General features: G+C 33.9%; 1 protein-coding gene across 1 annotated transcript in view; it reads left to right on the top strand.

Moving 5' to 3' along the window:
* ftz-f1 (ftz transcription factor 1) overlaps positions 1-18606 on the top strand; it is a 199651-nt gene that overhangs the window by 138836 nt on the left and 42209 nt on the right. The window contains exon 3 of the mRNA XM_088264221.1: positions 4928-5218. Coding sequence (XP_088120347.1) covers positions 4928-5218 — 291 coding nt within the window. The remainder of the gene's footprint in view (positions 1-4927; positions 5219-18606) is intronic.

The following is an 18606-nucleotide window of genomic DNA, read 5'->3' on the forward strand; positions in this document are numbered from 1 at the left end:
TAAACGAGTATGCTTATATCAAGCAAATGTATTCGACTAAAGAGCATGCTCGTCTTGAGCATTCTCATAAGCATACTTTATTACTAGCATGTCTATTTGTACCTTTACTCTTTACTTAACAAAAGAAACAAATAAACATAATTTAAATATATTTTTAAAAAAAAGTAAATGTACGCACTTCAACAATCGTCGGCGTATCTTTAATCACACCGGTTTTCTAAATATCCGAGCAATGTTTCGAAAACGTATTTGTAAAAGAAAGAGTTTGAATGTCGTCATAAACGCAAACGGTGTAGGTAATGAAATATGCTCGAAATTTTGAAATGATTTGTAATGGGACAATGTAGTAAGCGTATTATATTTTAAATCTGTTGCTTTTCCGTCGACACTAGCCTATGGTTCTCTCCGTATCCGTTTACCGGCCAAGATGGCCCCATCTCCAAATTACTTTATTGCCGTTATAAAATATCGAAACTTTCTTTTTAATAGGGCGACCCTCGTAAATGGGTTTCTGCAGTAGCGTCGGCAGGTACGCCGAAATATACGAATTTTAAACCTTTTTCTCTCTCATTTTTATGCATATTATTCATATAATATATAAAAGTAGTTCGGGTTTTACCATACATTCCTGTTTAAGATTTTTTTCTGTTTTTTCCCAATTGTTTTTTTTTATTTTTTAATTCTTTTTTATTATTATTGTTTACTTGGATTAGGTAAAATTACATTGTTTATATATAATAATTACTGCTTTGTCCTAAGAGGTATGTATTACAAATTATATTTACGGTACATTATTTATTACTAGAATTCATATATTTATCATTCACTAACATAATACTCTTACAATATATTAATTTAATCTTATATTTCTTGATGGAACTGCATTTTAAATAAGAATAAAACAACAACTATTTTTTTTATTTGAACAGCGACCGAGATTTTTAACGAACGACAAAACTAGGTCGCTCGTCAACTAAAATGTTATTTAAAAATGCTATTTAGTTATGGTTATTAAGCTATTAAGTTATATAAAATCATTAATTTTCCCTTAATTCTATTTTTCATTTTTATCTCCTCTTTCATTTTTAACCTTTCGTAACAGATGGTACATTAAACAATTAAGCGAATATTTTATTTATTTATTTATTTTATTATTTATATACATATTATACATAAGTGATAGGCTCTTGTTTATGCAGTTTTCTCTGCTCTAAATACGACTCCTGCCTTGTCTTTAAACTGTCTGTGTACAACTGTATGAATCTTCTTTTGTTATCTTCTTCTTTTTCTTTATATCATGGATGTAACAAGTTCGCCTTGCCGGATATGTCCAATCATCTTCCCTCTTTTGTTTTATTTTTTTATTATTAAATGTGCTTTTTTTAAGTTTTGGAGAAAAAGGAAAGATGTAGACGGATGTAATGAAACAATCGCACAAGTTTTAAAACCTGTTCATTTTATTAAAATTAAACACTTGAATATACCACTTTAATGAGTTTTATTTATATTTTCGACTAGTTTCGAAAACGATAGATGTTTTCATCTTCTGGTACAAATTAAAGTGGTAAATTCAAGTGTTTAGTTTTAATAAAATAATAATGTCATTCCACAAAGTTAATGCCGAATCAATAAATAATACCTGTTCATTTGTTATCCGTTTAATTCTTTTCATCCCTCTCACAACACAAAACCTTCTAAATTTTATTTCAACCCTCATAGACATCATCATCATAGTCACGATCATTGGTTTAAATATCATTTATCCTCCAGACGTAGTATAGAGCAATCACGCATCAACCCCCAAAAAACCATTTTGGATTAATTGAATAAGAGTTCCTCAAGATTCTAGAATTATCCCCTGCTGAGTCCCCTGGGGTGATCGCTCCACAGATGGATCTCACCCCTTACAAATGTCTCGCTGTTTTTCTTTGTTTTGCATAAATGCGGTTAGAGTTAGAAAATACTTTTAATAGATGAAAATATATTATAAAAATAGTATAAAGTTATTGATTTGAAACATAACTCCTTAATATGACTTAAATGCAAATAAAAAGTATATAGAAATCTATTCAGGCGGAAAATTGTTATATTTACCCATTAAATACTTTGATATTAATTTATAATATATTACAGAATTTTTTTTTCAATTACCCGCATCTAAACTACCGTCCTTCCCCTAATTTTGATCTTCTTCCTGTCTGATCCAGCTAATATTCTACATCTTGTCTCCTATAGCATCATTATTCTCCGTTTCCAATTTGTCGAACTGCGCGCGTTATTGTTAATATGTATCTATCCGCCTATCTCCCTCGTCTCGGCGCCTCCATTTCCAGACTTGATCCTCACGAGATAGTGTTCCTTCCGGCGTAGCGTTCATATTTATAAGTATAATAGAAAGATAGGTCGAAAACATTTTGACGTCTATAATCTTTGTATCGAATTCATCGAGATTTTATTTTATTTTATTTGGAAATTTTACAGTAAAGTATATGGTATTTGTATCATTCCATTTACAAAATTTCACATATCGCTCACTCCTTTCAAGAACGTCAAAAATCGTCAATTTTCAGTTGTGCATGTTTTCGGAATGCCCAAATGTACTATATCCCAGCAATAGAGGCATTTTTTTAACTTAATATTTACCCGCTACAGTGGATAAAGTGTTGTTTTTTGCATTTTGAAGAAAATGTATTGTTTAACTTTCTTTTAAATAAACTAGTTATTTTTCAAATGGAGAAAAAAACCTTCAGGTTTAACCTAAAAAGATCTGATGCACAGTAAAAAGTTCAATAAGTGGCTTGATATTTATTTTGAATAAATGGTATTATTTTTTTAAACTTAAAAAACGTTCTTCTGAAAAATCAAGTTTTTGGATTTATAACGTTCTTGAAAATAGTGAGCGATATGTCATTAAATATAAATACCTGGAAGAGGGGCGGGGGGAGGAAAAGGGGAAAAGGGATAGATCAAAGCTCAAGTCCAAGACAGATTATGTAAAAATTGGGACTCACCACGATATAAATATCGACTTACTATGTACGCCATCGCAGTGTCGAGTAGAACAACAGAATCAAATTTCCCATATTTATCGTTGACAAATTTTGATGAACGATAAATATAGGAACCTTGTTTAGAGTTTGTTCTACTCGTGGGAAGCGCTAAGGTGTCAGTTGTCCTGGTGATCCGACCGGGAACTCTAAAACTTATATGTTCCAATAATTCCAGCGAATCAATACATGAGTTTAACAATATTTAAAAGATATCAAAGATTCAATTTATTTCCTCATTTTCTACCTATACTCGCAACAATATCATATATTGCGCGATAAAAAAACTAAGATTTGACAGAATAGGGAATCCATTCCTGGCACTACTTCCACTCACTTCAAAGTTATGTTAGGTGCATATAATGAAATGAAAATATTTATAATAGTAATAAAATATCAGTCGATTTTTCAAATATCAATAAATTATTCCTCCTAAGTTTCATCAAATATTTTTTCTAGTTGTTTTGTATTTTTAAATTTTATTTTATAAAACTTTATAAAACGTAGATTCTGGCGAACTTCTCTTGATTGGCAGGATGCTATTAATAGTGGAAACAAATAAAGCAGCGATTTCTGCATTCATTATTAAACGCGTAAAAATATTCAATGTTAAAATTACTCAACCTATTTCTTCATTATTGCTCGATGTGGATTATTTCAAAACTTTTATTTGCAATTATTATTTAGAAAAGTGCATACGCGGGGATGTGACACTTCATAACGATTCGATTCTATGTGTCTACTTACATTATGGGTTGCGAAAACATTTTTTCGTTAATCACAACGACTACTATTAATTGTTGCGTAATATACGTTTAATTATTGTTATATGGCGAAACCGTTTTATCTTTTGGTCAATCATCATTCTTTTAATGCCAGTGTCCTATGAAGGAGCTCACTTATCGGTGATTTAAGGGTTTTTCGCTATTTCAAAATTTCACGTAAAGCAGCAAGAATATTTTCGTTTATTTCCCAATAGTTTCTTAGTATTCGAATGTGGTGTACTTTTGATGAGACGCTTCATGCAAACGTTCACTGCAGCCTCGTGTCATCTGCGAGATGGCACCGCGGCGACGTTGACTGGATAAGGCAGCCAGGTTAGACAGCATACAGCGGTCGGCTGATGAGTAGTTGGACCGGGAGCAGGCGGGGGCTCGCGGGGCCAGCGCGGAGCCGAGGGCTGCAGCGACCGGAGCGCGGCTGTGGGGCAGGTCCCGGGACCAAGTGGGTCAGTAGGGCGCGCCCCCGCCCTCAGCGCGCTCCTAACATAGACCTGGTTGGTCGCTGGAAAGTAGGTCGCCGACTCACTTTCACTTAGTCCGCGGGGCCCCCCCTAATCGCGCTCCATTGTGCCCCCGCCCCCCGCCCCCCGCCCGCCGGCGGCCCTCCGCCCGGCATCCGCGCGTCTCCTCAGTCGCGACTCTCGCCTCCCCGCGGCGACACTGTGCACCGGCGCGCTCCCCGCCCAGTATCAGTAGTGACATCCCCCTGTACGCGCGCGGACGTGTATGACTTAGCCGATAGGTTTCGCACAAAAATGGTGTTTTGTTTTTCCCACTCTTTTTTGTCGGTGATAAATCAAACGTGAATAACAGCCCGTGAAAAGAAGCTAAAGTTTGTCGAGACCCGTGCGCGGTAGACCAGACGAGAGTGCGCGATAGTGAGTGCGCTCGCCTAGCGGGCGATGATAGTAGACATGGAGCAGCAGTCCGCGCTGATGCCCCTGAACATGACGTCCTTCGGGCCCGGCGAGGCGAGCGGGCCGCCGCCGCCGCAGTACTCGCTCCCCGGCCTCTCCTACCAGGGCCCGCTGGAGAGCTACTCTCCGCAGTACCAGGTGTACAGCATGCCTAACCTGGACGCGTCCTACCTTTTCGCAGGCAGCGCCGAGGGCAGCTCCTACGCCAACCCCGCCAGCGGCGCGCCCGACCAGACCGACTCCAAGGACGGCATCGAGGAGGTGTGTCCCGTCTGCGGCGACAAGGTGAGCGGCTACCACTACGGCCTGCTCACCTGCGAGTCCTGCAAGGGCTTCTTCAAGCGCACCGTGCAGAACAAGAAGGTCTACACCTGCGTGGCCGAGCGCTGCTGCCACATCGACAAGACGCAGCGGAAGCGCTGCCCCTTCTGCCGCTTCCAGAAGTGCATGCACGTGGGGATGAAGTTGGAGGGTGAGTACCGTCCTTATGTTCATACTGTTCTATATTCCGACACCGCTAACTTGTCCGAGGCAGTCGATAGTTCTATTGTATATTCGTACAAACCCACCGAGGGACATTTAGGATTTACTCCCGACGTCTTCCCGCAGGACTAGGAGTCCCTCTCCTATTCTGACACATTTCCGTTACATCGGAGACAAGTCATACAAGAATCTACTATACTCTTGAAAACAGCTCATGGATAGAACGCGCGCATTATGACTGCAATACTTTAATGGTAGTGTTGTGCAATTAGCATTTTCACATTTGGTAACGGTTTACTTGGCTAGCGAGGCGTAGAGCGAGATAAGGTCAGATATAATTCTACGTTTAACTGTGTAAAACAATATGAAGTCTTGATCGAACTCTATTTATTGTTAGATACTGCTTTGCGTAAGAATGACTAACTATAATATAATGCCCCGCGAGCTTATGGCGGAGCTTTTTCTTTCCGTTATACTTTACCCCTACTCGCACACAGAGGGTACCAGATCGGATCGAAGCAGTGTTAACTTGGTCGCTAAATACACCCGAGGCAAGGTGGTCAACCCTGCGATCCAGATTTCTGGTCATGGGAATGGAATATATTTGATGGCGCACAGATGACGCAAGCGGATGAGATATCACCGTTTGGCGGGAGAGAAGTTAAGACAAACAGAATAGAAGCAAGTGCTAGGACACTCGGAGTCGCACATCCGTACTCGTATTAGTTTGTGTAACTTGGAACTTGCATATAGGTTCGCGGTAGCGTATAGAGTAAGTGTAATTAAATTATTTTATTTTTGTTAATTACATAGCGTTAGTGAGACTTCAATGTGTAGTTAATGTATTACGAATTAACATACTGTGTGTATGCAAAAACTATCGCATAAATAAATATGAAACAGTCATTCCTTGTTTTCTCGCGAGTATTTTATGATCTGAAAAGAGCACAGAGATAGGTGCTAAATAAAATACGGTCTCCATTCAACTTGAGCAGTTTGTGGTAAATATTTATGCGAAACTATCAATTCGCGACCTTTTAGCATCCCGCGTAGTATCCATCAACTCGTTTCCTGCTCACTTCTGTAACCCCGCCAGGAGAATTGGTCCGCCATTCCGTAGCGTACGCTCATTACGTGTTACTGATACTAGGACACTAGTTTGCAATACACCTAACTACTGTAACTGACAGATCACGAACTCGACTGTTATAATCGTAAATTCACTTCATTTTTAATCCGCTCCGTCGCAGCTATAATGTGAACTCGGGAGTTCTCGTTATTATTCCCGACAGTACCTACTTGTTTTAGCTTCCCTATTAATCATGTCTCGTTGTGCCCGCTCGTATTTGGTAAATTTGACGATTTTGGAATAGTTATTAAATAAACTCGACGGTTTTTCGAAGCGGGTTATGCTCCTGCGTTGATTTAGAAGGTACATTTATAAATCAGTTTCGTTTTTCGTTTGCAAATCGAGTAGATTTGCGTACAGTCCATTGGGTTTTGCGACTCGGAGCTCAGAACGTAGCTCGAACAGTGCCATAGCGAGTTCGGTGTCGCAATTCCTTAGATCGTGTTGTATCACGCAGATTGTACTTGGGTGTGACATTTAGTTTTCGTTTCTTTATCCCTTCCTTTCCGACATGTAACAACGCTTATTCGGTGATAGCGAAATACCATTACCGCCATTGCGTTGCTTACTATTGCATTAACAATGCTCTTTATACATCAATACGGCCATCGTTATTGTAACGTTTAGGTGTGATAAAATCACGCCATAAAATTACTCGAATATTTGCACTTCAAGTCTACGTAACCGGGGGGTATGTATGTATGAAGCTAGAAGCGCGTGTCTGGACAAACGCTCGAGGCGTTCGATCCTCTGCTAGTCCCGCAGGACGCGATGGTACATACATTCAAGTATACTTACCTACATTGACAACAATTGATGTCACCAATGAATAATGTAGAAAACCTTTCGTGTGGTTACTGGATAAATGATTGATTTTGATGTTAAAAGTAAAAAATTTTCACCGTTAGAAATGCAAGCATAACATTTATGTGGAATAGAATGTGAGATGCATTTGTAGGAAGGAGCAACATTTTTTTATTTTTTTTATTTATCCTCTCAGGTAAATATATTATTTATATGCTGACCTGAGAGAATAAATCAATTATTATTATTTAATATATTTTATTTTAATCGATTCTATTTCTTAATTATAGGCTGGACACTTTTAAATCTTATAAAATCCATAATAGGGTCTTTCCAAATTTTCTACACTATTCGAATATGTTGATGATTATTTGATTTAATGGCTTGTTACAATTGAAAGTGCACAATTTATTATTTTATTTATTGATTCGGCATTAACTTTATGGAATGACTTGTTGATTTTTTTTTAAATACCACTTGACCTTTATTTCATTAGTGTGTAATAAAATCAAACTCATTAAGTGGTGTTATACAAGCGTTTTTTTTAAACAATTACTATTTATTTCATAATATATACAGGGATAAAATACGCCAGTATGAGTTGAATTTTTTATAACACTTTTCGATAAAAAAGGGTTTTTGGCTATCACATTTTTGTAGTAAATTATAAAATATTATTAACCTAAGTGTATAACATACAGTCGTATGTCAAAAACCGACAATTACATAATTATAATGGCTTTATATCATTTGATAATTCGCATTTCATTTATCTTAATTTCTTAGTAAAGAATATGCAATTAATTACGTATTTTCAACTCAAATCCAAGACAAAAATGTCCCAAACAAAATATTTATATGTTTAAATCCTCTACAATGCACTTTCGCATTTTGTGGCTTACGATAATAATAAACGTAGGTGCCATCGATTCCAAATCACGTATTAAAATAACTCCCAAGAACTTTTATATTGTGCTTTGGTTTTAAACATATATTTATTTATTTATTGAACGGCTGAAGCCTTTAAGATAATACATGAAATATAATATATATAACACACACAAAAACATTATAAAACAAAATTTATCGACGTTGCATGCTATCACGCTTTCTCATACTAAGATAAAGGATATAACAGATAAGTAATTTATATATAATACATGTTCAAACGTTCATTTATTTAATTCAAACTTAAAATTGTCTTTTATAGTATGCAGTTCTTTTAACTGATAATGAAGAAGACCTAATGATTTAGTAATGTTGCTTGACAAATCCAATGTTTTGGTTTTGAAAGAGGTGAATGCAGGTCTGAGTGTACAAATAATTACGAAAATTTGGAACAGGTAGATTATTTCGTATATTTGGGATGGGTGTGTTCTTGGAATGGATACATTAATAAAGATATAGAAGGAAGAGTGGGTTCTAAGAACTGAGTAAATGGCGCATTAATATCAGATACAGAAAACAAAAGGCTAAAAACGGAAGCTAAGCTGGGAGTGCACTCCTGGTACCAACCCAAATGTATTGGAGTGAAGTATGGAGTTGGCGGAAAGTAGACTAAATGCAGTCGAAATTGTATCACTCAGACAAGTGTGCGACAAAATTGTGTATACGTGTTCGAAAGATGACGTAAGGAAAGAAGTTAGTTGGAAATAGAAGAAAATGAAGACCCAGGAAAACTTGACATGGTCAAGTACTGCAAATACTTAGGCGTGAACAAGTTAGGATGTAGAAATAATGTAATGTGGCATTCTGTCCTTTCTGCCTACCCCTTTGGGAAGCAGAAGTATTTATCAGGAATTAAATATGAAATTGTTAAAAGGGACTAAGTATACGGGAAAAAATAATGGAAGTACCTGTTTTTTTCGAATTATCTGTTTTTACTTTTTCATTAATAGTTCATCGTTTTTCATAAGAACTGACTTTTTTAAATAGTTTTTTGTATATGCAAAATGTATAATTATTTTTTATTTCGTTTTATACATACACAGTTACATGCACATACAATTTTTGGTACAATTTTATATACGAATTGCTGCTTCTGTCAAAATAGGCTTACCTGTTCCAAGACTGAACTAAAATTAACCATATATTTTCTCTCACGAATCACAAGTGCAAATAACTATTCACAAGTACAAATAACTATTCATACTCGACTCCCTTAATCAATTTTTACAATGTCGAGGACCTTGACTGCAGTCACAGTGAAAGGATAACGCGTTAACAACTTAATTGTTTTTTTTTTCGAATGAAAGACAAAATAATCATTGCTACAGGTTGAAAGGTTATCTTCCTTATGTAATCAATGCCTCGGATGAACTTTCTCGTTTAAAGGTAAAACTAAACACATGATAAGCATTTGTATTTGCAAATATTTGTACGGGAATAATAAATTTCAGTACCCTTTTTGTTGAGTATTTCGATACTAAACGTTATTTTGTAAATATTTAATTTGTTTTTAATTGGTCATAATTAGTGTACCGCGATGAACTTTTTTTATTCTCACTTCTTTTTAAAAAAAACCCTTAAATGGACCATTATTGCAACAACAAAAAAAGTCTTCAGAAATGTTGGCATTCTAATAAGAAAAACTCTACGCACCAAAACGGTCGAATATATTTAAAATCATAAATACCAACAATGTAGTTATCGGTTTAAGTAGTAAGCGAATAATGACTTTCTAAAATACATAAGTAGAATCGGGATCAAAAATATATTATCAAGAAAATTAATTTGTAGCATCTAATGTCACATTCCCAAAAAGCCAAACGCAAGTCGTTCTTCTTTTTCTCAGGTATGCTTTATAGCTTATATGTAAAATCTTGTTTTTTAATGTAATTTCTGCCATACCCAATCATGGATTGTCATAATCGAGGAATGTTTCATAGAAATATAAAAGTAATGTATATAATAAATAAAATACCAAGTTACTAGTTTTTTCACATTTATTTTATTTGACCGGTGATCGGGATTCGTCGTTACTAACATGATCAGTCTGGTACTGGACTGATGTCAGAAAATCATTGTTAATTAACTTTATTGTTGTTATAATAATGTATGATATAAAACCCAGTTCCACCAAGAAATGTCTGTAATAACACTTAAATCTAAACGTGCATTATTTAGATTGTCAGTGACAGGGATATTCACATTAAAAATCGCGATGCAATGCAGTTGGGAGAGTTTTCCTATTTTGCGATATACAGCACCTCTTAATGTTTCATACTACGACAGCAAGAGTATGCTGTAACGCGGTCCTCGTAATGTATAGAAGCCATAGTTACAACAACTAGATAAATCATAGTTTCGATCGACGCAAGATCAAGAGAATATTGAGGCCAAGGTCAACAAGAAACCTAAGATGGTTCGGTGAGAAAAACATGTAGGGGAAATTTAGAAAATGAGCGCTAGCAGGCAAGGACACATACGTCTAATAATATTTTATTGGACTTGATTAAAGTTCAGATCTTCTGGCTATATACCTACATATTTTATCTTACCATCGAGACAACAATTAAATCAGTATTCTCGCGTACGGTATTGTGTGGATTTGATTTCGCTTTCATTAATTCACGACGAGTACTCCGCCTCACTAACATCATAACACATAATTTCATTTTTCATATAATTGAAGGCCTGTCGATGCGCCATTACTATAAGTAGAACACGCCACACAGGTGTGTAGTCAGACGTTACCACCATAATGTATATAATTCATACCATATGGGCAATTGATTTTTTCACATTATACTTTTATAGCACTTTATCTGTAAATGTGTGAATTTCTCGTCTGGCTATCAAAAGGGGTGTACAGTATATAATCATCGCTCCGCATTACTTTAAGCTTAAATTTCGTATTTCATATCAGCTTCCAATATTCGCCTGTGGCAACTGTTGCTCGAGTGCAATCGTTGCAACAATATTACTCGGTGAAACAATAACGGATTGTCTACACCCACCAATAACAGGCATTACTTGCGACCTACTTACATTAATTAATAAAATGAGTATGCTTTGTTCCCTTTAGATTCATCGTGGTAAATCATAAACAATCTATTTGTCTCTTATTTGCAATAACTATTATGATATACTCATCTTTCGTTCTCTAAAAAAAAATTTTCATATGTTTGCCGGTAAACGTTTTTTTTTACTTTAGTTTGTGTGCTTTTGATTGACTTAATTGAGTTATATATGCGTGTTGGATGTAGGTATCTGAAAAGATTTCGTGCGAAGTTAATTAAGAACATAATTAGATTTAAATTTCATAAGTAAGTATATCCTTATCTAAAATATTAAACGGCGGCCAGTAAATTACGCATAACTGCACTCAGTCGGTACAATATATACGGACTATTTGAATAATATGGCTCTTAGTTGGAAAGTTACAACAATACATTTAACGTACGTTATGACACCGCCGCATGAGTCACCATTACGTATTTTCGCAAGATCCGCACGTTGGATGTGTACAAGTAATAATAATTTTTCATCGCGTTTTCATCTCAAACGCCCCGAATCGGGGTCACTCGTTCGGCCCTGTTGGTCGTGCGCAGCGTTGCGCATTGGCTCACTCCGTTGCGCAAGTCCGCCAGCACGCCGCGAGTGACGAAACCGCACGCAACCGGCACTCGGGAAGTGCGTCCGCTTCCAAACCTGCCTTCGGGAGCGGCTCGCCTCTCGCCCCTAGCTGGCGGCCACTTGACGCGGTTCCGCTAATGCACGGACGTCAGTAATACACACTCCTTAGGGTTCACCGTGTACTGACATCTCACTCAAATATTGCCCAAGTCGACGTGTTCAGTAACGTTAGCTTCGGGAGCGGCTCGCCTCTCGCCCCTAGCTGGCGGGCCACTCGACGCGGTTCCGCTAATACACGGACGTCAATAATCCACACTCCTTATGGTTAACCGTGTACTGACATCTCACTAAAATATTGCCCAAGTCGACGTGTTCAGTAACGTTAGCTTATATGTACTGACGGCACTTCATGCCTATGCCGATTTGTCATGATAACCACTGCACCAGCATTCATATACCTAATGACGTATAATATAAAATTACATATAAATTTTGGTTGATTTGAATTGATGGGTAAATCTCAAAGTTGATAGCATTTAAAAAATCGGCAAGTGGGTATAACATATACTGAAATGTACAAGAATCTTTCAGGATTTCAGCCTTACTTACTTCTTTTCCGACTAATATTCGTCTGACAAATGTACCAGTGCAGAGTCCGCTCCATTTTTGTAACCGATCAAAAATAAGTAAATCAAAAATCTCTACGTTTGTATGTGTATATATATTGTATATATATATATATATATATATATATATATATATATATATATATATATATATATATATATATATTTTATATATATATATCTATCCATATCTTCACATATATATATACATATATAAATATATATATATATATATATATATATATATATATATATATATATATATATATATATATATATATATATATATATATATATATATATATATATATATCTTCCCCATTTATCATTTTGAAAGAACTTAATGGTTTATCATCTTTATTTTAATGTTTGTAGTGTTTTTTTAAGACAAATGCCGTGAATCTCGATTCGGGGTTCACTTGTCATAGATTCTTATTTGATTCACTGATTTACATTTTTCTCCGGGAGAAAACTATTGGATTCAATCGTGTTTCAGAATACCGCCTCAATTTCTCGTAATCTAGAAATATTCAATCCCTCTTCGACAGTTTTAGAGCTCTCGGGGATCCCTAGACTGTTTTCTATGACCTATTTTAAATGACACAACTATGCATTTATAGTGCAAGTATTGCGAGCATTCATGACCATGAATATTGCATTCTATTTGGAGGTTGATTCAAACTGGGTTAGTTGGTTGAGTGGTGACCTAGGGATATACCACCTGTTGCAAACTAAATACAGATTCAAACAGCCTCTTGTAGTTGAACATACCGCGTTAGAATATATTTATGTATAATAATAGCGAAGGGATTGTTTATTACCAAATTATGTGTTTTGTACCAATTATATGAATGCATGGGCTCAGTTTCGTATTTACTTTCACATTAAATTGTATTGAAGCGTCCCAAATGCGTTTATGAAAGCTAAGCATTTCTTGGCAACTTGTTGCGCACCTGTCGTGTCCTATGTATAGGAATAGGGAGTTTCGGCGCGAGCCGTACAAAAACGGGCGACAGTTCGTACGTAATCCGTCTTTCCTCGCCATCCGTCACTATCTAATGACGGCCTTTCACTTTCCACTACCGACGCATCTCATTAATAGTGACCCACTTTCGAGGGACCTTGACCGAAATCTGAGCGCTGCGCTTTGTTTTAGCAGGTTTTTTTTTTATCACGGTGACACCATTTCTGACGATGGTGGCCTTGACACGTTTGCCGAAGGTCTGAGCGGGGCCGACCGCCTTATCGACCTTACAATTGTGTTATCTCCGTAACTGATCGATTCATTATTTATATATTTGTATCTATGACGAGCGACTGACAGACGTCGCGACGTATATGCGGAACATTTTATCTAACAATTATCATTAGCGATGACTTTGAATGAAGACGAGTCTTGTTTACTATTTTAGCGCGACTATTTGTTCTACGTTTTCGGTTTCAAATTAACGAACAAATGAATGAACGCGCACTTCTAACTTTCCTTTCATTAATCAATAGACACAGTCGATTGACAAATTCTACTCGTTTATATTTTCCTCGTAAATGTATATATAGCACACTCTAGTAAGTCGGGTTGTGGTCTTGTGGTTAGTGTCGCGGACTCTTAAGTCAGAGTTTATCGGTTCGACCCATGCTACCACAATTTGATACCTCTTTCTAATAATGAGCCGCTTATGCTCACAGAAATAGTATGAAATTGAAATATTTAAATAATAAAAACACAAATATTTCTTTTTATTAAAAAAAACTTGCAGATATGTTTCGGTCTATCATCTACAAAATAAAACGTGAAATTGAGTATTTTATCTACATTTTTCTCCAGATTGGTGTAACCGAAATTTCAGTAATTTCAGATCAGTTTTTTTTATTAAATTCCTATGTAATTGACGAATTTCATTATTGTTCTTCTGTTTTTGTTTATAATTATTAATTTTATTTTCTTCCAATTATTAATTATTCTTTTAAATAAGAGACATGACCGTGATCCAGTGTATTAATTTCGAAACACGTGTCACAGTAGATTTTAAGAAATAGTGGTATTTACTAAGTAAAACATTAATTAAAAATATTAATTTTTCATTAACCTTTGATTTAAAAGCATAACTACCAAATACAGTAGTTGTGCTTTAAAATTAAACACTTTAATCACTATGAAATACGTGAAAATCACTGGCAAATTGACACTTCCTTGGTATTACTTTATTTTACATCCATTCCAATAAGTATACATCCATGTTTTTCATTAAAATCGTTAAATCGAATTCCGCTTGAAAATATGGTACGTACAACGACGTATACATTTTTTCTGGGTATTGGTAGTCAGCCATTTTGTTGAGATACACACAGTTATTTCTTCACAATAATAATTACGCAATTTGCTTTGTAAATTGCTGCAATATAACATGTTTGCGCAGAGTCCTAAGATACTAAGGAGCAAAATCACCCTTCATTCTTTTAAATACCCCAAACATAATATTTTTAAAATTTGTTCGCCTCCGAAGTGTTATGGTGAGCTCGCTCGGCTACCGTTCTAGTGGTCCCTGAAGCGGTGGGCTGATCACCTTTCCATCATATGTTAACGATCAAGATAACACTGCGTTTATATAATGCAGTGCCCTATGCACTATTGGAGTGCGGATAAGGGCTTGAAGAAGAAGACGAAGAACATAAAAAAACTGGTTTCGTATTAAGTGTTTCGTCGTCACTGATATCGCCAATCTGTTAATGCTGGTAAAGACAAAACTAGGTCGTCGATCGAGTAAAACAATAATAGAAAGCTTATCAGTTGTGGTTTTGTTATATAAATTTATTAAATATCCTTTTACTCTTCAAATGTTCTGACATCTCATGCATTTTCGCTCTTTGTACCATATGGTACATTAAAAAAATGCGAATTTATATTTTTGTTATTATGGAATAAAATTATTTTTTTATTCATTTAAAAACTAACTAACTAACTAACCATCACACCGATCCCCTCAGGGGTAGACAGAGAGAATAGAATGCCACACCACTCTGTCTTTGCAAACATTTTTCGCCTCTTCCACGTTCATGCATCTCCTCATACATACCCGCCGATTATTACGACTCCTAACCTGACCACTTTCAAGTATTTGGCATACCTGATCGTGCCATGTTTTTCTCGGTCTTCCTCTGCTCTTTTTTCCACTTCCATTCGCCTCATAAATTTGTTTTACCGTTCTTTCCTCACTCATTCGTTCTACATGTCCAAACCATCTCAACACACCCTTCTTAATTTCATCGATAATGCTTATCTCAGCTTTGCATTCCTTCCTTATTTCACTATTCGCACATCTAGTGTTTACATCACACATCAGAAATTAAATATATTTACTAGATAGCATATTTGATAAATAATAAAATAAAAATGTAGACTTCAGTAATTCAATATTTCTGATAATCCAAATGAAATATTTCGAACAAAAGGAATACATTCAAGTGTTGTGCCTACTCATCTCCTACCCAGCGGAAATCCTTTCTTCACCGGAGTCACGCTCTGTTAAAATTATTTTGTAATTAAGAAATAAAAGTATTAAAAACATACATATGTATTCATTTTTCTTGCTCATATATTTTCAATTTAAAATTGAAATAACGTATCCTCACTTGTATTTCGTATCCTCACTTGTATTTGTTTTTTATTAGTTAAAATTTTAACACATATTTATGGCTTGTCCGAAAGACAATCTCTATTTTGATTCTACCTAAAGTTGTTTTGTTTTTTTTTTATTTTTATTTTTATTTCCAGTAATGTACCTACTACTTTTCAATACTTCTGATTTATATCTAATTTAAATTAAAATATGTACTTACACACACTTGATGTTATTTTTTATTATAATAGGTAAGTATATGACTAATGTAGTTAACGCGTTTAGCTACCGTATATATATATAGATATATATATATATATATATATATATATATATATATATATATATATATATATATATATATATATATATATATATATATATATATATATATATATATATATATATATATATATATATATATATATATATATATATATATATATATATATATATATATATATATATATATATATATATATGTATATATATATATATATATATATATATATATATATATATATATATATATATATATATATTTATATATATATATATACATATATATATATATATATATACATATATATATATATATATATATATATATATATATATATATATATATAAAATATATATATATATATATATATATACATATATATATATATATATATATATATATATATATATATATATATATATATATATATATATATATATATATATATATATATATATATATATTTATGTATTAATTTTAAATCAAACACAGATTTTTTGAGTCTACTAAGTTTTTATTTTATTAACAAAAAACACATAAAAAATTATATTGTGACAATTGTTTCGCCTTGTTAGGGCATTATCAAACGAATGTTAATGCCCTAACAAGGCGAAACAATTGTCACAGTATAATTTTTTATGTGTTTTTTGTTAATAAAATACAACTTAGTAGACTCAAAAAATCTGTGTTGGATTTAAAATTAATACATAAATTAAAATGGAGTTCTACAAATTAAACGCCAAGTCAATAAATAAATAAATATATATATATATATATATATATATATATATATATATATATATATATATATATATATGTATATATATATATATATATATATATATATATATATATATATATATATATATATATATATATGTATATAAATATATATATATATATATATATATATATATATATATATATATATATATATATATATATATATATATATATATATATATATATATAAATATATATATATATATATATATATATATATATATATATATATATATATATATATATATATATATATATATATATATATATATATATATATATATATATATATATATATATATATATATATATATATATATATATATATATATATATATATATATATATATATATATATATATATATATATATATATATATATATAAATACATATTGTACGTATATGAGAACACCATAACGCCCATCTATTATTTGACAGAATGTGATTACAATTTCATGTTTTTAATGGAAAATGTCATTTCGCTTACAGGCTGACATCAACTGATCCGAATATAAATATGTAAGACAGCATTCGGAAATATGTAAATTACAGTAAATAATTTATTTCCCCTCAAAATATTAATACAAGAAGAAACTGGGAAAGGGGAAAATCATGTTCCATGTTTTAACAATTTGTAAGACTTTTATTTTGCGGGCAAAGATAAGATAAAAAATACATATTTTATTCGTATTAAAGAAAATGTAATTATTGTTTTGGCGCTTTATTTATTCCTCCTACACGAAAAAATCAAAAGTGAGTCTTTAACAGCGTTACTGCTCGTAGCTCGGTTGAATTGCTAATGCAAGTTCCTGATTATATACAAAGCTAAAAGAATCATTTATAAAAACTAACTAACCACGCTGCTACCTTGCAGGGGTAGGCAGGCAGAATAGCGTCACACTACTCTTCGCCTCTTCCACATTCATGCGTCTCCTCATACGTAATCGCCGATCGTTCGGACTCCTGACCCGTTCGCTTTCAAGTATGTAAGCTTGGTATGACATTCCTGCCAGGCAAAATTTTCCTCGGTCTTCCTCTGCTTCTCTTACCTCTAACAATCTATCATACAACGTTTTGCCGCACATTCGTTTGAGATAACACATTTCTACTGCACATTCACTCTTCTTTTATCCTTCTTGTGCCAACTCCATGCCTCACTTCCATACATTAGGGTTGGAACCAGGACTCCATTGTGTACTGCCAATCAGCTTTTTCTGGTTTTTATTTTCTATAACTGATTTCAGTGCACCATTTTATTTGTTCCCAGCATTCACTCTCCTTTCTATGTCTTTATCAAATTTCCATCCCTAGAAAACATTCTACCCAAATATACGAAATCATCTACCTGTTCCAAAATCTATCCTTTTACCAATATTTCACACTCAGATCTACATTCTTCTCTTTCAAAAACCATTATTTTGGATTTGCTAACATTCATCAATAAATCACTTTCCTTGCACACATTACACACTTTTGTCACCAACGCCTGCAAGTCTTCTCTGCTATCGGCAAGAAGAACAGCATCGCCAGTATACAAAAGGCAACAGACAGTCAAA

This window comes from Brachycentrus maculatus, unplaced genomic scaffold (genome assembly GCF_059751285.1).
Source record: "Brachycentrus maculatus isolate JH-2025_06_01 unplaced genomic scaffold, ASM5975128v1 h1tg000221l, whole genome shotgun sequence".
Classification (NCBI taxonomy): domain Eukaryota; kingdom Metazoa; phylum Arthropoda; class Insecta; order Trichoptera; family Brachycentridae; genus Brachycentrus; species Brachycentrus maculatus.